Genomic DNA, 25,657 nt, shown 5'->3' on the forward strand with positions numbered 1-25,657 from the left:
AGTCAAACAGCTGGGAGACTCCCATTCACACAAGCCTTTGCACACTCTCTGATCTGCTGCATTGCGTTTCACTGGTGCTTTCACGTTCAGCCACTGGCAGGGATAGGGGGAATTGAAGCTTTCACCAAGCTTCCTTAGCCATATTGAAAATGTTTCATCATAACTCTAAATATGGATCCATGTTTGCACCCTTAGGATATCCACCATGGAAATGGCACACAGCAAGCCTTCTATAGTGACTCCAGCGTTCTCTACATCTCTCTGCATCGCTATGATAATGGCAACTTCTTTCCAGGAAGTGGGGCTCCCGAGGAGGTAAGTCCCAGCTGGGACATGGGATGGCAAAGCTAAGAAGGGCTGCCAATACCTTGGGGCTACAAAGCACTTAGCAGTGCCATTGCTGTCTACCAAAAGGACAAATCTATTCTGGGAAGACTGAATGGGCTTCTTTGGTCTTTATCTGCCTCGTTTAGTATGTTCCTATGTTGGGGATCCTTTTTGCCTTTGATCCAGCAGTGGCTCACAGAAGAATCCGCTTGCCTTTATTCATATAGATCACGCTCCTTTCCTGCCTTTTTTAGGTGGGGGCTGGAATGGGAGTTGGCTACAACGTTAATATAGCATGGACAGGTGGTGTGGACCCTCCGATAGGCGATGTGGAATATCTGTCTGCATTCAGGTAATGGCAGAGCTCAGCAATGAAGTCAGAAGCTTTCTGCATTGACTTGTGGCATGAGTTTGCTATGCTCCCTGGTATAATCAAAAGGGTACTGTAATAGTATTTGAACGTGAGCACATAGACCAATCTTAATGGAGGAAAAAAGGCCTCAGACAGGGGCCCGCCCACCTCCACCAAGGTGGAATAACGGTGTTCGAGCAGTCACTTCACTGGCCAAAAACCTCCTAGTAAAAGTGGTTCAACCAAAGTGCTAGTTTCCAATCCTTTTGAAACTTTAGTGTAGAATAGAAGACAAAAAAACTTATCTTTCTTTCATCAAGATCGGTACACCAACGGTGGCCAGCATTTCATTATAAAGCTGCCTCAGGGTGTAACAAATCCGATCCCACTTTAAATCGGACGCCAACAGCGTCTCAGAGATCCAAAGATTGGTCTATGTGCTCACGTTCCAATACTATTACAGTACCCTTTTGATTATCCATTCTTGTGAAAGTGTATTGTTGATTATGCATTTATTTTCCTCTGGCCACCCCTTTTTGTGTGCTGTAATGGATAAGATTCTCTACTCACCTGTGCTCATGATGGCTGTTCTCCCCTGTTCCCTCTTCCATTTCTCACAGGACTGTGGTGATGCCGATAGCGGAAGAGTTTTCTCCAGATGTAGTTCTGGTGTCTGCTGGCTTTGATGCGGTTGAGGGCCACCTATCTCCACTTGGTGGTTATTCAGTTACGGCCAAATGTGAGTGTGCCTGGATCCACACATACTGAGGGAGGCAAGCCATTTAGTGGATCTGAACAGGAAAGGCATACAATATAGAATATGTCAACCAAGAAAAGGACAGGATCCACAGAAATATATTGCTATACAGATTCACATAAGACTCAATGGACTCAATGTCTTATTGTAAATGTTTCAACAACTAATGTAATTTTTTGTTTATTTAAATGGAGGAAAAAGACCTCAGCAAAACGGGTGGGCTGGCAAGATAAATCTTATAGCAAACCTTACCCAAGGAAATCACCTCAGTCATCGGTCAGAAAACCTCCCAAAACTATTTGTGTCACAATATAGAATGCCAAGATTGCTTCCTGTATCATTCCCATCATCAAAATGCACTGAGCACTTTGATCCCACCATACTAGGGGACACTTTGTAGACAAGCATCAGTAGAAATGGACAAGCTCTCTGATATCTCTGATTGTTGGGTGAAAGTGGTCATTCTTGTTTTGAATTCTCATGAAGGATCCCCCACCCACACCCTCTCTTCCCAGGTTTTGGGCACCTGACCAAGCAGCTAATGAAACTGGCCTGTGGGCGCGTGGTGCTGGCATTAGAGGGAGGTCATGACCTCACAGCTATTTGCGATGCATCAGAAGCCTGTGTCTCCGCCTTGCTAGGTATTGAGGTAAGCTGCCTACTGTGCTGATCATGTGTCCTATATCATAATCTTCCATGATTCTTTTTCTTTCTCCAAGGACAAACAGGGCAGTGTGTCTTATATCTAGGTGACATCATCTCACAGAGCCCAGCATGGAACATTGCACAGTGTAATATCTCTTTCTCTGAGGCCAAGTAGGCCCATATGTCATCGACTGAGCTCGGTACAGATGCTGCCCAGCGCTCTGCCTCTTTAGCAGCATCCCACCACACATGTGCAGTGCCTTCTTGCCTGACACATGAGCAGTCTTCATTTTTCCCCAGAGAAGAGAGGTTGTGGTTTTAATCTCTCCTCAGCAACATTTGATTTCATTTGTGTCTTGGTGCCTTCCCTGTCGCACCAAGACCCTTTTTTCTTCTTTTTTTTAATTCTCCCCTTAAGTGTCCTTGGTCATTTGTGTCCTCCTGTTCTAAGTTTCTTTAGGTTTTTGGCTTCCTGGGCCCTCTTAGGCCTGAGTTCTGGCTGGGTTGCATTGACTTTTTGTGTGTATGTGTGTGTGTTGGGGTGGGGGGGGTCTTTTTATCACCCTCACATTTGACCAATTGTTTTGGCATGGACTGCCTTCTTTCCATGTCTCACAAGATTTTCAGTGACTTTAAGCATTGTTCTCAATGTGATTGAGTCATCTCTGGCCCTATAACTTGTGTCCCCAGTGCTTGGGGCCAGATCACAGTGCTCATACCTGTGTCTTCTGCTTGCATATGAGAGCCAGGAAGCTCCAAAGTCTGGTCCATTGACAATGGCATTGGAAGCAACAGCCCTGATGGCCGAGGCGGCTTTTTCCAACACAGAGTGTACAGCTACTGAGGAAGTCTTCTCCCTGCCTCGACATCGGGCATTGTGTTAGGACCTTGGGACCAGTCTGAATTGGAACCGACACAAAGGTGATGTGAAGCTTCAACGGTATCTTCATCAATATCGCAGGACTCTGATACTTGATACTGAAGTATGCCCAAGAAGAGCAAGCATCAGTCCATCTCAAAGTGCAATGCCAGGAGCACCTGGGCATCGGTGTCTCAGTTACCCCGAGAAGCGTTGAGAGGAGTGCTCTCCCACCTTGAGGAGATGCCGATGCTGCAGCTACCTTCCAGCCAGGCTCAGACTTTGATTTGGCACTGAAAAGTTCTTAGGCTGTCACCAAACCAACACTGGCCCCATTTTTGCCAATGGCTTTCCTTGACAACTGCTTCTGGGCTATGCTGTGGGAGAACTGAATTACTTGCTGCAGCAGCAGAGGCATTGACATCCAAAGGTGCTTTTCCAGTCACAACATAGCTCCAGCCCTCTTTAGAGTCCCAGATCTTGTCTAGAGTGCAGTCTCCATTGCTGTTGCTTTGGCAAGCATCAAAGTGTGGGTTATCCCATTTGGTATCCTGCTCGACATTGGGGGAGGAAGCTTCCTCAGGGTCAGGTGGTGGATCCATATCTGGGCACCCTGACCACCTGGCCATTGAAGACTCATTTCTCCCAGGAGGAGTTCTTTGAGTCTAAGACTGACCAGTCGTGGGATTCTGACAAAGAGCCAGACTACTTTTCAGAGGAAAGGTCTTATGGCTTACCCTCGGATCCCTCTCATCCACAGGAGTTTCCTCCTGAGGGTCTCTTCACCAGTTTTGTCAAGAGGTGGCAGCTGCTATCCCTTTTAAGTTGGAGACCAAGGAGGAACCTAGGGCAGAGTTATTGACCATTCTGAACTATGACTCTCCCACTAGGGATGTGGCCACCATATCCCTCCACACATCCGCAAGGAAGCACAGATTCAATTGAGAGACCTCCCCTCCCCCCCTCTGTGCAGGTTGTCCTTAAGATCCAAAAGATTCCCGGATTCAAGAAGGCCCAGTTGCCCCACCACTCCTTGGTGATCCAGTCCGCTGTCAAGAGAGTCAGAAGCTCCAGGACTAGTGAACATAAGAATAGCCTTACTGGGTCAGACCAGTGGTCCATCTAGTCCAGTATCTTGTTTCCACAGTGGCCAATCCAGGTCAGAAGTACCTGGCAAAACCCCAAATAGTAGCAATTGTTCATGCTACCGATCTTAGGGTAAGCATTGGCTTCTTCCCCCATGTCTGTCTTTTTTTCCCATTATTTTTTATTTTCAAATTTTACATAAAGTGTACAAAATATTAAAATACAATTGATAAATACATAGTATCACTTTTATATCTAATACATTATTTATCTAAGTTTGATTTTCCCCCTCACCCTCCCCCCACCCTTTTATTACTTTAATATAATATTTTCAAATTTTACATAAAGTGTACAAAATTTTAAATTACAATTGATAAATACACAATATCATTTTTGTATCTTATACATCATATTCTAAATATATTTTTATCCCCTCTCCCTCCCCCCACCCTTTTATTATTTTTCATTCATACATATTGTATAACATATTATAACATATTATGTAGATATTATTTTCATTATCCCCCCTCTATGTCTGTCTTAATAGCATTAAGCAAAGTCCCCCATCAGACCTCCTACTGGGTCATGAAACCTCAAAATTATCCTCCTTTAGAGCCACTTGATTCCTGTCATCGGAAAGGTTTTATTTTTGGTGGTGGTCAGTGAGCTTCAGCTCTACCTTACACAGTTTCATCATAACAGAATAGTTCTCTGCACTCATCCTAAGTTCTTTCCTAAGGTGGTGTCAGAGCATCTTCTTAACCAATCAGTTCTACCAACATTCTTCTCCAAACACAGGCCCATGGCATGGTGCTCAGAGCTACGTGTATGGCATGCAAAGACAACAGACTGAGCAGGGTAATGAACCACACAAGTACTTCTTCAGTATGGGTGTAGCACACAAGATCTTCCAAGAATGGGGCACTCCCTCGGTGGATCTTTTTGCCATTCATCTTAAGAACAAGGTCCCTCAGTTTTGCTCCAGACTTAAGTCACACAGCAGACAATATTGGATGCCTTCCTCTTCTATTGGGCAGAGGGTCTTCTGTAATCATGTCCTTCTACCCCTCTGATAGGGAAGATTGCTGAAACTCAAGCAGAGCTGGGGAACCATGATCCTCATCATGCCCTCCAAAGAACCACGCAGAATGAGGAGTCACTTCTGCATCTCAAGCTCTAGTCCCTGACCCTCCAACCCTGGATGTTGAGAATGTCGAATTTGCATCCCTTCAGCTGCCTAAGGATGTCTGCAAAAGCTTCCAGAAAAGATTACAGAAAGAAATGTTACATTTTAAAATGGAGGCGGTTTGCTCTGTGTGAGGGCAAGGCCCTAGATCCTCAGACTTGTCCTAAACCAAAACTGCTTGAATACTTCCTGCTCCTCTCAACGCTGTAAGGGTTCTCATCAGTGCACTTAAGTGCTTACCATCATTGTATAGGAGCTAAGCCCATCTCTGTTCAGACTCTTAATTGTTTGATTCATGAGAGGTTTGCTATTGACAAAGCTCCCTACCATAGTTACCGCAGCATCGTCCTCATTCAGGTAATGAAAGCTCCTTTTGTCTCCTGAAATACCTGACCTGGAAGGTCTTATTTTTGATAGCAGTAACTTCAGCTTGTAGGGTCAGTGAGCTTCATGCCCTAGTAGCTGATCTTATGGAGATGTCATAGCTAACTGATGGTCACGAGTCTTTTTTTTTTTTTTTTTAATCTTTATTCATTTTTAAATCAAACAATAAGTGCATAAAAATATATCATAAAAATAATTTCAGTATAGCACTATATTATCTAGCACATGAAATTTAATAGTGTAAAACTCCCCCCCTCCCCCCCTTCATCCCATCCTCAATTAAAATAGAATATGCAATATTATACAACATATTATAACATCTTGTATTTAATGACATCCCAAATCCACCCTCCCCCCTTGAGTGTGTTAGATAAAACTAAGAAAGGAACAGAAAAGAAATGATGTCTATTCATCACAATATTTTTCCAATGGCCCCCATATCTTTATAAAGTTATTATATGTCCCTTTTTGTACTGCTATTACTCTTTCCATCTTAAAAATATGGCACAACGAATTCCACCAGAATGTGTAATTAAGATTCTTATGATTTTTCCAATTATTGGTAATATGTTGAATGGCAACCCCTGTCATGACTAATAAAAGTTTATTATTATGTGACAATATTTGACTCTTTTTCTCATAGCCATAAAACAGTATCATAGGAGAGCGCAACATGGTTTTCCAATAAAGAGTCTTTTATTTGAAGATAACTAAAATATGTAAAAACAGATTCGTGACCATCGGTTGGCTGTGACATCTCCAGTGCCTCTTTTTGTTGTACTTATTAAAGTAGTCCAAGGCTTGGTCTCTTCTTTTCCTGTTCTCTAATAGCTGATCCTCCTTTGACATCATCACAACAGAGTAGTTCTCTGCACACATCCCAAGTTTCTTTCTAAGGTAGTGTCGGAGTTCCATCTTAACTAGTCGGTTGTCCTGCCAATATTCTTCCCAAAACCTTGTGCTCATGTTGGCGAAAATGCACTTCCATACCTTGGCCTACAAGTGAGCTTTGACCTTTTGTCTGGCTTGGACTAAGGTTTATAGACAGTTTTCCCAGCTTCTTGTTTCTTTTGGCCCAACAGGATTGGGGCAACTATTGAGAAACGCATCTTATCCAGTTTGCTGGCAGATTGCATTTTACCCAAGCAGGGATGACCCTGGCATGCCACATCACAGATCACAATGACAGAGCCATGCCTGTGTCTTTAGAACTTGAGATCAGCCTTCATTGAAGAGATTTGCAAACTTCAATGTGGTCTTCAGTCCACACATTCACATCGTATTAATAATAATAATAATAACTTCGTATACCGCAGTACCACAAGTAGTTCAGAGCGGTTTACAGAGGAAGAGACTGTACATATACAGTGATGTTACAGAAAATATTGTCAAGTACATTGGTAACAAAGTTCGATTACATTAGTAAGCTGAGAGAGGATAGGTATAACCGGAAATATATCAGGGATACAGTTGGTAATTCAGTGATATAGCGAGGTGGGATGGAGTTAGAGAAATTTATCAAAGAATTGGTAGGAGGGAGCACTTGTAATGAGGGTGGTTAGACATTTATTCCATTTGCCAGCTTGGAATGACAGTGTTCTATCAAGGAATCTCTTATAGACACAGCCCTTCAGGGAGGGGAAGGCAAACAGATAGGCACTACGTGTGCAAGCGGTGCCTGGGAACACAAAATGATGCGACAGGTAAATTGGGGATAAACCCATTAAGGTTTTGAAGCAAAGGCAGGCGAACTTGAAGATGACCCTTGCCTCCATTGGCAACCAGTGAAGTTTTCTGTAGAACGGGCTTACTGCCTTGGACAGCATATCCGACGTGACATCTGGTTTGGCCGGACAATCCTGCAGAATTTGTTCAGGATCTAGAATCTAACCACCCTCTTAATCCCATTTTTATTTATTTTTAGTATTTATAGCCTAAGTGGTTTACATTCAGGTCCTCAAGCATTTTTCCCTATCTGTCCCGGTGGGTTCACACTCTATCTAATGTACCTAGGGCAATGGGGGATTAAGTGACTTGCTCAGAGTCACAAGGAGCAGCATGGGATTTGAACCCACAACCTCAGGGTGCTGAGGCTGTAGCTCTAACCACCGTGCCACACACTCCCCTGTTCTAGGCTGAATCTCCACAACAATCTGTATATATGTTAAGGTTGTTTGGTTTCTGGTTGGTCTTGCCTGTGTAAGACCCTATTGTCCTAGAAAAAAAATATTGCTACCAGCCTGGTAGTTGGGGACTCCCAGATGTAAGATACTGTTCTGCTTGTTCTTGGAAAAAGCAAAGTTATTTACCTGTAGCAGTTGTTCTCCAAGGACAGCAGAACATGTATTTTTACATCCCCTTCCTTCTCTCTTAGGAGTTGTATTCCTTAGATTATGTCATTGTTCTGATGGTCCTGCGAGTTATTTACCTGTAGCAGTTGTTCTCCAAGGACAGCAGAACATGTATTTTTACATCCCCTTCCTCCTCCCTTAGGAGTTGTATTCCTTAGATTATGTCATTGTTCTTTTTTTTTTATAATTCTTTATTCATTTTCATATTTTACACGAAGTGTACAAAATATTGAGTTACAACTAATGAATACACAATATCACTTTTATATCTATTACATAATATTCTGAACAAATTTTTTTTATCCCCTCCCCCATCCCCCACCCTTCAAGTACTTTCCAATCACCTTATACATATTGTATACCATATTATAACATGTTATGTAAAATTATTTTCACTACCCCCCTCCATGTGTGCCATAAAGAAGACAAGAAAAAGAAGAAGATAAATCCTACTATTCATTCAGTACAATACTTTGTCAATGGCCCCCATATTTTTATAAATTTAGGATATGTCCCTCTTTGTATTGCTATTGCTCTTTCCATTTTGAATATATGACAAATTGTATTCCACCAAAATGTATAATTAAGGTTACTATGATTCTTCCAGTTATTGGTTATATGCTGAATGGCAACCCCTGTCATGACTAGTAAAAGCTTGTTATTTTCTGGTGAAATTTGACTTTTTTTTCTCATCATCATTCCAAATAACACTGTATCATATGATATTGCTACATGATTTTCCATCAATTTATTAATTTGTGGCCAAATTGCATTCCAAAAACTTTTAATGTAGGGACAATTATTATGTCATTGTTCTGATGGTCCTGCGAGTCAACATCAGGCAGGAAGGCACTCAGAAATGTGCGGTGTGATGCTGCCAAAAGCCTCTAAAAGAGATATTATGTGGGGCAATATTCCACAACAGGCTCTGTAGAATGATATCGCTCAGATGTAAGAATACGTGTCCTACTGGTTTACGAGAAACTTGCTACAGGTGAGTAACTTTACTATATGAAACAGTAATGCGGACATTTTCTCTTACAGCCGGATCCCCTCACTCAGTCTGTTCTTCAGCAAAAACCCAACTTAAATGCAGTGACCACACTGGAGAAAGTCATTGAAATCCAGAGTAAGTGAGCGCATGGAACAAGTTGCTTAGTATTAGTATCTGAGGGGTTGTCAGGTTCAGAGTTAATCTAAAGAGTTAATCTAATGAATAGTAACCTTAGCTCTGTTGCAGTGATTGTTTGGGGTTGATTTTGATACTTCCAGCAGGGGATATACCATACAGAATGAGGAAGAAGTGCTGGGTTTGTAGGGAACTCACAGCTACCTCTGTTCAGATCCTTCCCCCAACTTCCGGAAATTCACTGTGATAGGTTTCAGCAGGCCTCTAATTCATTCTGATGTCTATAGGTAAACACTGGAGCTCAGTGAAGCGCTTTGCTTCTATGACTGGCAGCTCTTTGCTGGAAGTCCAGAAGGGAGAGGTAGAAGAGGCAGAAACAGTCAGCGCCATGGCATTGCTATCGGTGGATGCAGAGCAGGGAAGCACAACCTGCACTCCCAGGTAAACTTACATAGCAGTTAGAGACACAGTGACAGTGTAGTATTTCATTCCAGCTCTGCACTAGGCAGCCTACTCTTCTGTTTCTCATTGTGAGGGGGGGGGGGGGGTAGAGATTGCGCAGTATATCCTGTGTATGTTCTTTGCTTTTCCAGTGATTTATACGTACACACACAGTGAGCAGTACAAATGGGGGTTTTTTTCTCCAAAATCTTATTATTTTCAAAACTTACAGTAAGTGTAACCGTAAATACCACATTTTATACATCAATAACACACACTTAATATTCTATTAATATCCATTACAGAATTAGTCCCCCCCTCCCTCCTGAACAATCACAATGCAATCACATCAAATTTCTATAATGAACCCCAACATATCTAAATTTATTAATCTAACAGACCCCCATCCTCCCCCCTCCCGGATGTGCATGACATAGGGAAAAACATCAATTAATCATTACAGTATTTTGCTAATGGCTCCCAAATCTCCTGAAATTTCTTAAAATTCCCTTTCTGAATGGCTAATATTCTTTCCATTTTATACACATGGACACAATGAATTCCAACAAAAACTATAATTAAGCCTCGTCCATTTCTTCCAATTGCTCGTAATTTGTTGTATGGCAGCTCCTGTCATTATTATTATTATTAGAGTAAGGACATCGTTCCTTGAAGTTAGGAATGTCAAGTTTTCTGTCACCCAAACCTCCTTGTACAGTAAAAATCAAGAATAGTGTGTAGTGGGTAATTTGAACATCTCTCTTTCTGTCTTCTTTTTTATTCCAGTAATTTCCTCTTGCAGTTTTAGGGTTCTAGTTCATTTATTCTCTGTAGACAAGCAGTCAAATGCAGGCACGCTTGCTGGTGATGTCATCCGATGAAGCCAGGGTGCCCAGAGCCATCCTCCAGCTCAGTGTCTCTCAAACGTCCACTAAAGGTAGCGGCCACGGCTTGAGGCACCCAGCCGTGCGCAGACGTTGCCATGATGACATCACGCATATGTTTAAGGCTCTACAACTCTAACCCCCTCTTTTACCAAACTGCAATAGCCACGCTGAATGGCCCGTGCTGCTCCTGACGCTCATAGGAACTCGATGAGCATCGGGAGCAGCGCGGCTCCCCACGCTAGAAACTGCTATTGCAGTTTCATAAAAGGAGGCCCATGTTTCAAAAAAATTAACTCTACTTGAGTCCAAACTTCTTGAGTAGCCTCATAACCACCATGTTGTTTATCTGTCAATTTCTCCAGTTCTGCCAAATGTTGAAGCTGAGACAGCCAGCCCTGAAGAGTGGGACCATAAGATTGCTTCCACTTTGCAGCAAGAGCACATTTAGCTGCCGCCAGACACATGCGCTTTAAATGCACCTGCCATTGGCGACCTTGACAATCATAGATGCTCAGCAAGCAAGCTTTAGAATCCAAGGAAAAAGTTGCTTTCAGGCCCAAACCAAGAGAAGTCAGAATCATAGAGCTAAATGGTTGAAGTTTCCCACCAAATGTGGGAAAAAAAGTACCTTTGTCCTGTAAACCATGCCAATATATAACGGCAGCAAATCAGAAAACATAGCTTTAAGTCTTTCTGGGGTATAATAAGAATATTTCAATTTTACGTATGAGTGGAACGGAGAATGAGTTCTAAAGCAAAGATCTCAGGAATAAAAAAGAATGCCTGGCAGAGTAAAGGTGAGCAGACATAAAAAAAGGAGGGGGAGTACTACAAGAAAGAATGAACAGTGAGTAAAGCAAGATAGAGGGCTGCCAACATAGACAGGGAAGGAGAAGTTAAAAGGGAGCATTAGGGAGAGCAGTAATCCATCTGAAGATTGATGGGTTCGTAACATAGTGGGGTAGAGCATTCATCATCGGTCTGATTTTATATTTCACATTGAATGTATTCAATATAGCATTTGTTGTTTTATAGGTAATATGAAATGGATGTTGTGTGGTGTTAAAGAGCATATATTTATGAAGTGGCACGGCCCCTGAAGAAACTAGATAGTGAAACGGTTCAGTAACCGTCGGGCAGAAGTGCTTCTTCTTGTATATTTGAATGCACACAGTTGTTTTCATTATAAGTTTAAGATCAAGAGAAAAGACAAAATATAAAATCAGACCAATGATGAATGCATCACCCCAGTAAGAACACGAAAGTAATTTGAGTAGTGCCCTGGGTGTATGAGGTCTGCATGAATAGCGGGCTGTATTGTATATGTTTACTCTCATGTCCATTGATATATATATATGAGGAATTTTGAGTAAACTCCAGTTTTCTTTATTGGGTTTTGGATTATCCTTCTTAACTTAATGTAACATGGATGCAGACTAAATTTCTACACAGACCTATTCAGTTCAGGTTCCTTGAAACACAACAGTCTTCCTCCTTGCCACAACATTAGTGTAGAGGAAGAAAGAACGACTCTTCTATACAACAGTGCAATCAAGGGAAGTTCCTGTTCATCTTCAAGGTTTTTACTCCAGATAGTTCTTCATCCCTCTCAAAATTGGGAAGGTTTGAGACCATTTTAGACTTATAGTAACATAGTAGATGACGGCAGATAAAGACCTGAATGGTCCATCTAATCAGTTTTTGAAGAAAGAGAACTTTAAGATGAACGCCTTAGCCTCTATTCTTTCTGGACAGGAACAATTGGTTTGTCTCTCTAGATCTGGAGGATGCCTATGACCATATCCCTATTCACCCAGATCACTGGAAGTCTCTCTGTTTTTACTTTCATAAATTGTAATTGCTAATATAAAGTTCTTCTTTTTGGACTCTCAGTGGCAACAAAGTTTTCACAAAATGTCTGGCTGGAACTATGTTTTTCTTTGCCTAGATGACTGGCTTATGTCAGATCTGACAAAGATACGAGTCCATCAGTCTTGCAACAAGCAGTCTTTCTGGTTGGTGCAGGCATGCTTGATGATGTGTCTTGATGGCTCCCATATGTTGGGGCTCTCCTGTAGCTTTGGGAGTTCCTACACTCCAGTGTGCTCACCCCATCTTGTTTTTTTCTTTTGCCACATTCTGATCAGATATAACTCTGCTCTTTCCAAATGCACCAAAAAACCCAAACAAACCACAATCAGCAAATAAGATCTTCAGAATGAACAGATCTGCCTCTTTCCACTCAAGCCTCAACTCAAACTTTTTGCTTTCTCATCAACGAGAAGAAGTCCAATCTCACACCAACACAATTCAAGTTCTTCTTGGGAGCTCAGATAGACTCGATACAAGCAAAAGCATTTTTGCCTGCAAACTGTGTCCACCGTTATATGTCTCAAATTCCATTCTAAGCCAGGCATGGTGGGCAACTACTCGCCACTTACTCGGACTATTGAGGCATACATCAGCTGCGATTCATGCCCTTTCTTTAACAATACTACCTACGAGACTACTCCAATGGTATCTCAAGAGACATTGGGATTAGCATCTTCAAATCATCCATTCCTCTTTCATGTCCGTGGTGGACTGACCCAGCCAATTATAATCTGAATTCTCATTACAGATTCATCAACACAGAGGAGGGGAGCTTATCTCCTTCATTTAACCAACTCAAATGTTATTGAACTGTCAAGAAGATCTGCACAACAGTATGCTCAAGCTCAGAACAATTTTCAGTTCACTTAAGAGCTTTGAAACCGTGGCTCAATGCTCAAGTCATTTTAATCAGATATGACTAGTAGGAATGTTCTATATAAATAAACCAGAAGGAAGAAATATGGCCTCCTGCATGGTCCCTCTGTTATAGACGTTTACCTTCCAGGACAAGAAAATCAAGTAACAAACTCCCCCAGTCAGCAACTCGATCCCCACAAATGGTTTCTTGATGTAACTAACAATTGTTTGCCACCTGTTCCAACAATGGGGTTATCTAACCACAGATCTCTTTGCATGTACAAAAAATGCAAAATATTCTCTTTTCTGTTCCATTTCTCCAAGCTGTCAAAGAGTCTCTTACGATGCTTTTGCAGTTTTATGAAACACAGAACTGCTGTGCGTTTTTCCACCATTTTCCCTAATTCAGAGTACTCCGGAAAATATGCATTGACAGAGCTCAAGTGATCCTTATAGTTCCATATTAGCTCAGAATGATATGATTTTTGCAGCTCTTAGTCCTTTTGACAATTCAGTAGGTATCCTTCAGTCAACATCTAACTCTTCTCACACCACAGGGGGACTGTATTCACTGCAGTCTGAAGAGCATGTTCCCAACAGCACGGAAATTGAGTGGCAGGTGATTGGTCACATTCCTTTCTTGGGAAAAGAAAGAGGCCATGATGGTGGGCAGACTTAGTTATCATGTTTGTAGAGAGACAGAAAAGAGAACACAAAAAATAAAAATGGTTGCTACCTTTGCTGAAGACATGTTTAATCGTAGCAAATGTGTGAATGGTTTTTAGTAATGAACATACATCAAACAGTGACTGACGTACAGTATAGCAGTAGACACTAATCTACTTTTCAAAAACTTTGGGATTTGAATTTGAGTCTGAGCCCAAGCATATGTATCAAAAGAGCAGATATGCCTCATTAACTAGCAGGCTTCTGAGATACATGTAAAAGTCTTTACACATTTGCTTAAAGTTGTGCTGCATGAACAAAATTCCTTTGACAGACTCAACCAGAAGGGAAACAGAGGAGATCAGCAGCAGTTAGTCCAGACTGACTAATAGGCCAGAGGTTGTTTATTTCATTAGGTGGGTGGGTGTGTTGGTCAAAGACGCATACAAGAAAAAAAAGGATATTTTCCTATAAAAGTTTTTTAAAAAACTCACCCAAAACCCCCAACAACCTGAAGGACATATTTAAAGAAGTCCAAAAAGAAGACATGTCTTCTTAAGAGGACATTATGGTAACCCTAGCCAGACATCCATTCACATGAAACTCATATCAGCTTAAGTAGAATCACTTTGTTCATTGAATTCAAACTTATATGCAAGACCCTTTTCTTTGTCCACTTCTGAAGGTCCTCTCTCATTTGTCAAAAACAGGACTAAAGACATCTGTCTGCATTCATCCCTGCTATAGCTGCATACCACGTACCTGCTGATGGAAAACCCCTTTCAGAGTGAGAGGAACCTTTTTAACATATGCCCCTCTGAAAACCATCGTTGCCAAACTGGGACCTCAATTTAGTGTTTAGTAGTCTCACTGTTTGAGCCATTAGTATTCCACATAAGGATTTAAGTAAAGAAAGGCCTATCTTTTTAGTAGCTATAACCATAAACAGAAGAATCAAGCATTACCAGATGTATCTTATTTTTACCAGAATAGAATTGCTCTTCACGCTCATCCTAAATTCTTCTATAAGTCAGAAGTCTTGTCCACATTCTTTCCATCACCTCATTCTAATCAATCTGACCAAGCTCTCCATTTTGCCAGCTGCAGAGGATATAAGGAAAACATCTTTGTTGTTTGTCACTCGGGTAAACCTGCCTCGAAGCAGACTCCTTCTGGGGCTGGTATTGCTTTTTCCTACAAGCTACAGGCTTGCAACCACCTGACTCAGAGTCAAAGCAACTCCTATCGGTCATTCTGCAGCCCGGGCATAGCCTTTATCCAAGCAGTCTTTGCACCTTGACTTTTTATTTGCCAACATCCCAGTCAATTCTAGGGCAACCAACAATCAGAAACAAGACAGTGGCCCTTAGCTCAGGACTTGCCAGTAAGTTTGCCTGCGTTTGCTTGGTTTTCTAAGGAGAGAACAAAGTTCTTTAACTTTTAGCAAGGATTCTTCATAGACAGCAGAGGAATGCAACTTGCATAAACTAATAAACTCATGCCATTAACTTCTAGCACAAGTGAATCCTTTTCGGCTGTAGAGGGGAAGGTGGGAATAACTGCACAAACTGAGAAAAAGATCTAGTTTCAAGTTTATTACTTTTCTGTTAAGCATTTTACAATAAAATATAATTAAACAAATGTCATATATACTGTACATACAGTATAAGGAAAAGGAGCAAGAAAGTAAAATAAGATAAAATATGAAATCTTCTGCGCTGAACCTATCTCCCCCTCCATCTGACAGGTCGAAGGTGGGAATAGAATGTCAAATTTATCAGTCAGGTATTAAAAGCATCCTTAAAAGTCCCTGTTTAAAATGTATTGAGGATGATTCCAGACACAGTATGGGAGTGAATTCCAGAGGGAAGGACCTATTAACACTAAAGATTCTACTATGAGTGGTGTTTGAGAGATAATCCGAAAAGAAGGGATAACTAGACAGTTTCTGGTTTGATGAACATAATGCCCTAACAGGTTCATATGGGATCAGGAGGCATGAAAGATATGGTGGTTATTCTGATTCACGAACTTTGTAAACTATATCGTTAGGGTCTTAGATCTTATCCTGTGTATAGCAGGTAACAGATCTTTTGGAGTAGATGTGTCACATGATCAGATTTCTTAGAATTAACTGGAGGAAGACTCTGGGCAACCTGGCATCTTTGGATACCAGCACAAGACGTGTGACTGCATTTCACCATATTACAGATAGCAACTTTTCTGAACAAGCCTATATAGGGGAAGGATAATTGCAGAGACGGGCTATGGACTCCCTCTGACCCTGGTGTGTGTGCATCCCTTAGTCTGTCTGCTAGGTGTCATTGTTGGGCAGTGACCTGGACATCTTATGTCAGGGCTTCTCAACCTTTCCATAGCCAGTTGGGTTTTCAGGATGTCCACAATGAATATACATTAAATACATTTGCTTACACTGTAGGCTTAATATTTGTAACATTGTCTTCATGGATTGGCTGTGAGGACCCCAGGACACGTTTGAGAAAACTGTCCTATGCCCTCCATCCACCAGTTCTCATTCTTGTCCATGAATTTCATCCCCACTGCCAGCTTTATGTGGTTTTACTCCTTTCACCCAGGTTCTGTGAATCCCAAGGCTTCCAGCATGTGCAGTGCATTTTTGACGTTCTAAATCCAACAACAGTATCGGTCTTGGGCTTAACTGGATACTTTGTAAGCTGTGATACTGTTTGTTAGACTGACAGGTGGATAATGCAGAGATCCAGTCTTTCAAATGTAATGTTACCTTGTGAAATCTCCTTAGAAGCCCTTTGAAGTTAGAGATGGAAAGAGAATTCCTCTTCTGTCAGCGTTCTCACACTGCTGTTTTGTTTCTCCTGTTTTTGGTTTTAGACCAGTGGATGAGCCCATGGAGGAGGAGCCAGTGTTGTGAAGTGCCAAGCGTTCCCGTAGTCGTCACCTTGTGGGATTTTTGTTATTGTGATTCGTTTATTTTTTCTACTAAAAAACAAAGAAAAAAAAAAAGAAAAGGAAAAAAAAGGTGCCACTCGACCCCCAGTGTCGTGTGCTGTGTCTGTCTCCAGGCATCCAAACTGGCCCCACCAGCGTCCAAAATCCTCTTTGTTCATCCTCTCCAGGACTTTGTCCAATGACAATTCTTTAATTTGTTTTTTTTTTTTTAATATAAATTGTATGGTCTGCGTTCCTTGTCTCTCCCCTAAGACAAAACAGCGGTAACAGCTAAGAATCGAATTTGGTCTGTCGCACTGAGCCTTAGCACTTGGGAATCAGGAGAGATCGGGGCGCCAAGAAGACAGAACAATATTAAATCAAAACACTTTTGCTTAAAATCTTTCTCTGTCTCCTCCTCTGTCATCCCCACCCCTTCCTCCTCTCCCCTTTACATCTAAGAAATTGGAACTGAATATCAGACTCCTATCTTGTCACTAAAAATGTTATTAAAGTTACAAGTGGGAAACCTTGGGGACTTGCTGATGTGGGCAGCAGGAAGAACCTCTTCACAGCGTACAGAGTTATCCTGTGGATCATGTTCAGGCAGTAAATAGTTTTAACTGGATTAAGAAGGCATTCACAAATTTATGGAGGCCATATTTATTGGAGGCTATGAAATAGAGGCGGGGATATCAGACTGAGCTTCAGACATCCCTAACCTGTGACTGCTGGAAACCAGGAGGGTGTGTCTTTCCCACACCCTGTTTCTTACCTGCTTCCTCTAAATGCCCCACCCCCGCTGCTTGCTGTTGTTGGAAACAGCATTGTTGGGCAAAGGCGAGCCTTTGGTGTGAACCAGTATGGCAGTTTTTAAGCTCTTTCTTTAATATGTGCCCAGTTTGCTGCTTAAAATCACTCATTTGTACTTGGCTTCTCCCTGAGAAAGTAAATGGAACTTTGGATGCATTCTGCTCTCAGCTGATGTCATGAATCAATAAAACAGACATGTCTAATGATAACTCCTTTGTCTCATGATGCCCCCTTGTCTTGATATCATGCTCTCCATGAGGATCACAGGCTGAGGTTGGTTTTCCAGTTCCTTGGCACGAAAGTCCATTTTGAAGGGGGAAAAGTGATTTAAACATGCGGCAGAACAAGCACCGGGAAGTGAATGAGCCATTGCAGCAGGCACCTCTCCACACCCTTGGCATTCGCTTCATGACTTCCACCCCTCGAGGGACACTCAGCACCCAGCGTGCAGCACCTGTGCCCAGTGGTTGGTTTCAAATCCTAATCTGTGGACCCAGCACAGGAAAAGCAAGAGAACTCTGGTGCCTTTGATTCGCTGTGTTTTGTTTTCCTTTTAAACTGCCTTAATTTCTTGGAAGATATTTTTTGGCATTTTTGGTCTTTTGTTGTTAGGGGAGGAGGGGAGAGGAAAGGAAATGTACATGATCTGAGTATGAAGAACTGGCTGGCAGTTCAGAGTCCCACCATTGTCCCAGTCTGTTGGGTATAATGGTGGAAATGGTTGGTATTTGTGTAAATGACCAATGCCTGCTTCTTGGTTTTGTAAATAGTTTATTCCCCTTCCCCCACCCCCTTACTCCTTTTTTTTTTTTTTTCCTGGACACAAAGTTTGTCTTTTTTTTTATTTCATTAATTGTATTTCTGTGCTCTCCACTAGTTTGAGAGAAGTACAAGGAATACTGCTTGAAAGGTATATAATTTTATTACAGATATATATTATTTAATCATGTTTTTTTTAAAAAAAATCCTTCATACTTCTTTGAAACACCAGGGTTGGAGGGAGGGGAATACTACAGTTCTATCTCGCCCCAAATCAACCCAAACAGGCAGATCCAGGCTGGCATTGCCCCATTGTTTGGAAACCAGGTGTTAGTGATTTGGCTCAAAACAGCACTGAAATGACTTTTGCATTTCTTAGAAGGTATGGATAATTAAGGCAGCAGTTACAACCTTTAACTACCTTACTGAGCAGACTGGATGGGTTACTTTCATTGTTATCTGGTGTCATTTATTATGTTGGGAGACTGGGACTGCAACTCTCCTGCATGCAGTGGGGCGACACAAGGACTGGATCAGTCTGTTCAGGTTAACCTGGGTGAGTTGGCCATTCTCTGGGAATACCTCTGGGGGCAAAAACACTATTTTTTATCTGACGGTATCTATTTCAATGTTGTCTTGGTGTGAGCTCCTTTCTGATAGCTCAGTAATTTCTATGATTTGTGTTTAAAAGGCATCTCAACTTGCCCAAGTCAAAGGTTACCCAGTGTAGAAATGCCCCACTACCCTCCATGAAAGTAGAAGCACTAAATAACATTGAACACCCCTTGTTGCTTAGAAACACAAAAGTCAAAAGTTCTTTTCTCTATACTTTTTGGTAGGTGGATCTCAGCTGGCGCCTAACCCTTAACTTTTCTGTACTTGGATTCAAGGAACTTTCTTGACCTGACAGCTTGTGCATGGGATATGACAGTACTGCCTAAAGTTGCTGAAATAAATAGAATTACAAAGCCTGCAGACCTTTGCTGTGGGCAACCAAAACCCAGCCTACAGTGCTACTATAAAAAAAATAAAAAAAAAAGAAGCCAGGTTTTGACTGGTAGGTAAGCTGTGGATTGGTACCTATAAACTGTGGGTTCAGCAGAGTTGCCAGTATATGCTGGAAACCTGATTTCCGGAGCCACTTAAACCCAATTGTAAGGCCCCTCACCCTCAATTACTGCTTTATGGCAACAACTAGTGAATGATTTATTCTTATATCTTCCTCTTCTTGCTCATTGCTTTATGTTCTGACCAGAAGCACTACAGTTGGAACTTCCTTCCTAAATTATTCTCACTGTGCAGTAACTTAGAATAAATTAAAGATTATGGGAAGGAAACCAAGATTTAGAATTAAAATCCCTGCAATATATTTTTGTTTACCAAGTGAATTTAGTCACTTAGCAGAGCTTTGACACAATGATCAAAAAATCTCCTATGTTGTGTTTATTTTCCTATCTTTTCTAGCCTTGGTCACATTGCTTCCAAGCCTCTTCCCTCCTTCTTATACACTCTTCTTCATAAGGAAAGTTAGCAGTAAGGCACAGCTCTGATCTTATGTTTTGGAGCTAGGAGCATGTAAGGTCTCTAAAGTCAGCTGTGTCTACATGAAGCCACAGAAGGTGCTATACGGGGCCCAGAATCTGTTCTGGAAGACCCTACATATCTTTCAGACAAGACTTGGAGGCTAGACCATCCTAGTCAGGAGACTTCCATGATTAGAACAAAATTTGAGTTCCAGAAATTTGCAGGAGGGTGGGGATGGTAGAGATCAGCAGAATGCGTAAGGAAAGGTACAGATGGGCCAATTTTTTTTTTTATTGCTTAGAGGGAAGTTTTAAAAGCCATTTATGTGTATAAAACAGAGGTTTATTCATAGAAATGGCTTGTCAGAAAATAGCCTGCAGTGAAAATATATGTGTAATACCATTCCCTGCCCATTTTTTACCTGTGGTGAGCAGAGGCATTCCTGGGGTTGAATTAATGTGCATAAAACTTTTGCATTTCCAAAATTATGCGTGTAAATTTTTTGAAGATTGCTTACTATGTGATGGTTGTAAATGTGGGGTAAACTTCCAAGGGAATATAAGTGCATACTTTAAAAGCTGGTAAAACTTATGCTCATACGTGCTGCACGATTTCAGCAGCCAATTACAAAATTATCCTCTTAATGAGCGAGCTCTGTATTACTTTGCCACTTGTGAGCAGAAGTGTAAGCTTTTGTTCTGTTAGATGTATCTTACTTCTTACTACCAGGGTTTTGAAAAGAAAACTAGCATCTTCAGATAGTAGGGGAAATGATACCAACAAGATCTGTGGCAAAGCAGTGACCAACCAATCGTGTTTTTCTACTCAATGACAACAGGCAAGTTTTTGTTTTAAAAGTACACTGGCAAAATCAGATTTAAATATACATCTGTGGCTATATATATATATCTATATGTATATATATATGTATAATCACAGCACAATCCAGAATATTTTAAAAGAGATTTTAACATCTTGATTGTATTAAGGCAATTGGTATAATATATTCTTGGTATAACTGTACATACATTTGGGTACATATGATACTGCTTTCTGGTTGGCACAGTAGTAAAGCCACTGGAGGACCCTCTGCTTCTGAGGTGAATATGTTAGAATAGCAAAGTTTGGGGTTTTTTTTTTTTTTAAAGAACTTTTTCTCCAAGTCTTTGTGCCCTATCTTCAAATCCATCCAGAAGTCTCCCCAGCTGTAGCCATGCATGGGGAGGCAAATTCTTTAAGCATACAGATAAATATAAAATTAATCTCCTCCCACTGCAAGCATTTGTTTTTATTTCCTGGCCCTTACATTTAGTTGTTTAGTAGTAATGCTTCTTCTGTAAATCTTTTGAAGATGGGAACACTAATTTTATTCTTCCGAGGGTCCTTTCCATATTGCCCTAATTTTGCTGTCGGGCTGTAGAGTTCATTGAGCTCTATGTCCTTGTTATTGGACCACTCTGGACAAATTTGCTTCAAGAATGATGTAGAAAGGGGAGGAGTGTTTTGGGCTTTAGCCCATTGTCAAGCAACTCAGATACACATATGGTGCCCTTATTCAAAAACAGCAAACCCTATATTAATATCCTGAGACCAAATTTAATTAGCTTCTGCTGCCTTCAGATTCCTGACTTTTATAAGGTAAACTTGAATGGCTGGCCACTAACTTAAAACCCCTATTATTCTCTTTGTTGTTATAAGGTTTGCATTAATTGTCAGCATGCAGAAACTGAAAATCTGTCTCTCCCTTGACTCCTAATTATATATTTTTCTATTATGATGGCCTCTGAAAGGTCTGGCTGTCAGACAGCAGCTGCAATCTGAAAAGCGACTCAGTAGAAGGGTCGGTAAAAAAGCACTTTAGATAATATTGTTGCAAGGATGATGATGCTCTTGGGCTAAAGCCACTTAGTGATTAGAAAGGGAAGTGTCTGGTGTGGGACAGTGTGAGGAGCATTAGCAGGGCCATTTGGAGGAATGTGAGATGTGCGAGTGCATGGTAGGGTTTGTGAGCAGTGTCCCTTAGGAGCAGCTCATGAACACCACAAAATGCATACTGTAGTTACCCAAAGATAGCCCTCCTAAATCTATGTTCAGTGAACAACCAGATCTGCCCAAATCTCAGGTTAATTTGTGCCTGTGGTGTGGAGAAATTGAGGTTTGTTTATTCTTCCAGGGTGTCTGGTACTTTTTGCTGTGTTCCCACTCTGGGGTACGGCAGCCACAGTGCCTGTTGCAGCCCTCTAGTGGGAAAGGAGTGTCACAAAGGAAAAATGATTTTTTTCAACACCTTCCTTTGAGGGTCTCCTCTGTGAGGGGTGCAGCTAGTACATGTAATAACTTTCTTTTACCTATAAATAAAACTGAGACATTCTCTCTCTTCATTTAAAAAAAAAATAAATAAATAAATCACAGGTTTTTAGTTCATAGAAAAAAAATAAATCAGAGCATGGAGAGAAGCTGAAATAACAGAATCTCTCCTGGAACCAGAACCTGTCCCTATTCAAGAGATGTACCTGCTGAAACTCAGTGGACTTTTCAGAGCTGGATCCCCTATAGCGCTAAAGATGTTGCTAAAATATTACCCTAAACAAGGTGCTGAACTATGTCTATTGTAGCTCCAAACTTATTTCATGGAGTATTAAAATGAGGACTGTGTATCAGCATTAGGAACCATACGTTGTCTACATGGTGACCCTGATTGCATCAAACAGCACCTATAAGGTTGCTAAAAAGTGCCATGACAGAAGAGACTAAATTAGTCCCAGTTTTTACCCTAATCTGTGCATGGATTTGTTATGCTTTTAGTACAGCATTGCTTAATCTGGTTCTGAAGTACCACCAAGCAGTCTGGTTTTTAGGACAATGTATAAGATTTTGATGCAATGTAGGCAATGCTTGCAGACTTGGAACTAGAAGTCTACTCATGTAATCGGGTAAACTAAACTGGCTCAGCTTGTTGGCAAGCCTTGAATCAGGTAGGGCTGATATGAGCATAGATAGCTTATCTTTAGATGGCAGTACTTCAGAGCTAAGTATCAAATTTTAAGAAATAGTTTCATGGACTGTCAAGCCCTGAGGGGATACAGATCATCAATATTAAAGGAGAAATAAAGACCTGACTTTCCAGTAAGGGTGTAAAATGTCCGTCCACTTTCTAATATCCATACCAGTCTTTTGGCCTGCTCATAATGTCCACTTTATAAGCTGTTTAGCCAAGCACACCGTGAAAGTGTCACTATTTGTGTCCAAGGATCAGCTGGACTGGCTTTGAAACTGTAACTTAAGCTGTTTGAAATTCCCTCCCGCCATCCTCCCCAAAGTCAGACTTTTGTCCTTTGCTCAAAATATAGACACTAATGCAACCTATCCATCTAAAGCTATTTTAAATCACTTTTGTTTTTGCAAAGCTGACAGAGAAGCAACATTCAAGTGGCCTTTGTGAAAGCATCTCTCCACCAATGTATGCATGCATGCTCATTGGCAGATGCTCTAGCTTCCAGTTCATATGTACTCAGAGTGACATCTACCTTCCCTTGCTTTGGTGAGAAGGGGTTTATGAAACTTTAGTTGTATTTCCCTTGCTCACGATATCGGACAGCAACAAAGATTTTCCTGAGGGACCATGAGTAAGGAGAATCATAGCTTAAGCTTCATGATCCCTGCCACCCAGTAGTAAACAGATTGAAGCAGAATTATCTGATTTGTAAACTGAGAGGGTGCTACCTTTTAAGTCCCGAAGCATGCATGCATCTTGCATGAAGGACATATTTTAACAAGGTGATAGAAGTGGAGAGATGCTAGTGGCATGAAGATATTTTTAATGTGTTTTACCAGCTGTAATGTTGACAGGATCTTTAAGCGCACCTCTGCTATGATCCCACTTGGTTTCTCCCCCTTAAACCTGCCCTGAATGAACCAAGGGGTGAACAGTGGAGATGATGCGTTCTTCCAGTCTTACAAGTCCTAAAGAATTGTTTACATATTTATTATTTCTCAGTGGGGAGTAAATTGAACAATTTTCTGATTTTTGCTGGGGAAGGGGATGGAAGGGAGAGGTATTGCATTCATAATGTCTTGATTCTTCTCGTTCTGATTTTAAGTGTCGGAAAGCCATTCACTCATTGAGTGCTGCTTAGCTGTGTGTTTGTGGAGTAATTTGTGTCAGGTTAATATATATATAAATATATATATATATTTTTTCTAATTTAAAAAAAGGAATTATTGAACAGTATTAAGTTGTTTGGGGTGGGGGTTGTTTCTCAGTTTTGTCCCTTTCTTTTCCTCCCAAGGGGTGGGGTGAGGAGCACCTCTGTCTGACTTGTATTTTTCTCTTGCTTTCTGTGTGTGTTCGTCTTTCTCTCTCTCTCTCAATATAATTTTCAGTTGAGTATTTTGTAATATGTTACAATGTTTGTCCTTGTGTAAATAAAACTGTTTCTGGCAATACACCATAGCAGTGTCTGGGTTTATTTGCTGCTAGCTAATATAAATGGGCATGCACCAATGCAAGCTTATTAGCAGACAACACAAAGTAGGAAGAAAACAGACTGCTCAGAATAAGTATTTGACGTGAAAGTTAATTGTAGCATCTCATACTTATTTTTAAAGACCCAAGCACCATATTTTGTTGCTTTTTCTTTTGATAATGCAGGAAGGAGGATACATTGTTGAGTTTTGGTGGCATCTATTACCTTACATCTCTTCAACAAGTATATAATTTTAGATATAGTATCCAAGGGTTTTGTTGACTCCTGCGGCAGGTGACTTCTCGCTGAAACATGGTAGTGTTAGACCTTTTTAAATGTGTACGAGATGTTACAGTAAACTTTGATGTTGAATATTGATCATAAGAGGAGAGCTGTCTTCTTATTCCTACTAGAGAGTTGTGCGGGAACAGAAATCAAACCCGTTCCCGCTGGAATTTAATCCATCCCCACAAGTAATCTCTTCCTTTATCGCCCCTCTAGACCGGATGGGTTTACGCTCATCTGCCAGCAGGTGGAGACTGAGACACTAACTTTTGACATCAGTACAAGTGGGCTGTGCAGTCCCTCTTACAATCAGTCTTTTCTCAGTCTCCAGCAGGTGGAATGGTCTGTTTTGAGCAGTCTGTGCTGAGGTTTGTTAAGGCCTATTGGTTCTGGTTAGTGAATCTTTCTGGTTCTTTTGTCTGTCCAGACTCAGCTTGGAGGACCCTCTTGAGCAGTGATCTCAAACCCTTAGTGGGGCCACATATTGGATTTGTAGGTACTTGGAGGGCCGCAGAAAAAATAGTTAATGTCTTATTAAAGAAATGACAACTTTGCATGAGGTAAAACTCTTTATAGTTTATAAATCTTTCCTTTAACAGTTAAAGGACAGATTTATAAACTATAAAGAGTTTTTACCTTATGCAAAATAGTCATTAACTATTTTTTCTGCGGCCCTCCAAGTACCCTATTTTTTCTGCAGCTCTCACATTTAAAGTTTAATATCTTTCCTTTCTCAAAACTGACACATTTCAATCACTATATTGAAAATAAAATCATTTTCCCTACCTTTGTTGGCTGGTAACTTTATTTTTCTGTGCTTTTAACTATGTTTCTAGGGCCTTCTTGTCCTTTGACTATTTTCCTCTCTGTCTTCACTTTCTGCCTTGCATCCATCTTTTAAAAGAACTGTCTTCTCATTCAAATTGGTAACCAAACTTCAGGATTGCAACCGTCACGTTTGAAAGTCACTCAGAGGTATAGAGTTCTTCAAGAAGAGAGTTGCGCCCTCTAGTGATGAACCAAAGTATATTTTTCAGTCGTTGCAACTTTATTAGTTCTGGTTACGCTCCAAGTTTGATTAC

General features: G+C 41.0%; 1 protein-coding gene across 6 annotated transcripts in view; it reads left to right on the forward strand.

Moving 5' to 3' along the window:
• Positions 1–24,275, forward strand: part of HDAC5 (histone deacetylase 5) — a 205,341-nt gene extending 181,066 nt beyond the window's left edge. For all 6 annotated transcript variants that reach the window (XM_033917883.1, XM_033917884.1, XM_033917880.1 and 3 more), the window contains 7 exons: positions 196–315; positions 582–679; positions 1,300–1,418; positions 1,952–2,085; positions 8,992–9,076; positions 9,364–9,517; positions 16,672–24,275. In XM_033917883.1, coding sequence (XP_033773774.1) covers positions 196–315; positions 582–679; positions 1,300–1,418; positions 1,952–2,085; positions 8,992–9,076; positions 9,364–9,517; positions 16,672–16,711 — 750 coding nt within the window. In that variant the 3' untranslated portion in view covers positions 16,712–24,275. The remainder of the gene's footprint in view (positions 1–195; positions 316–581; positions 680–1,299; positions 1,419–1,951; positions 2,086–8,991; positions 9,077–9,363; positions 9,518–16,671) is intronic.
• The last annotated feature ends 1,382 nt before the right edge of the window (positions 24,276–25,657 follow it).

Source organism: Geotrypetes seraphini, chromosome 13 (assembly GCF_902459505.1).
Source record: "Geotrypetes seraphini chromosome 13, aGeoSer1.1, whole genome shotgun sequence".
Lineage (NCBI taxonomy): Eukaryota > Metazoa > Chordata > Amphibia > Gymnophiona > Dermophiidae > Geotrypetes > Geotrypetes seraphini.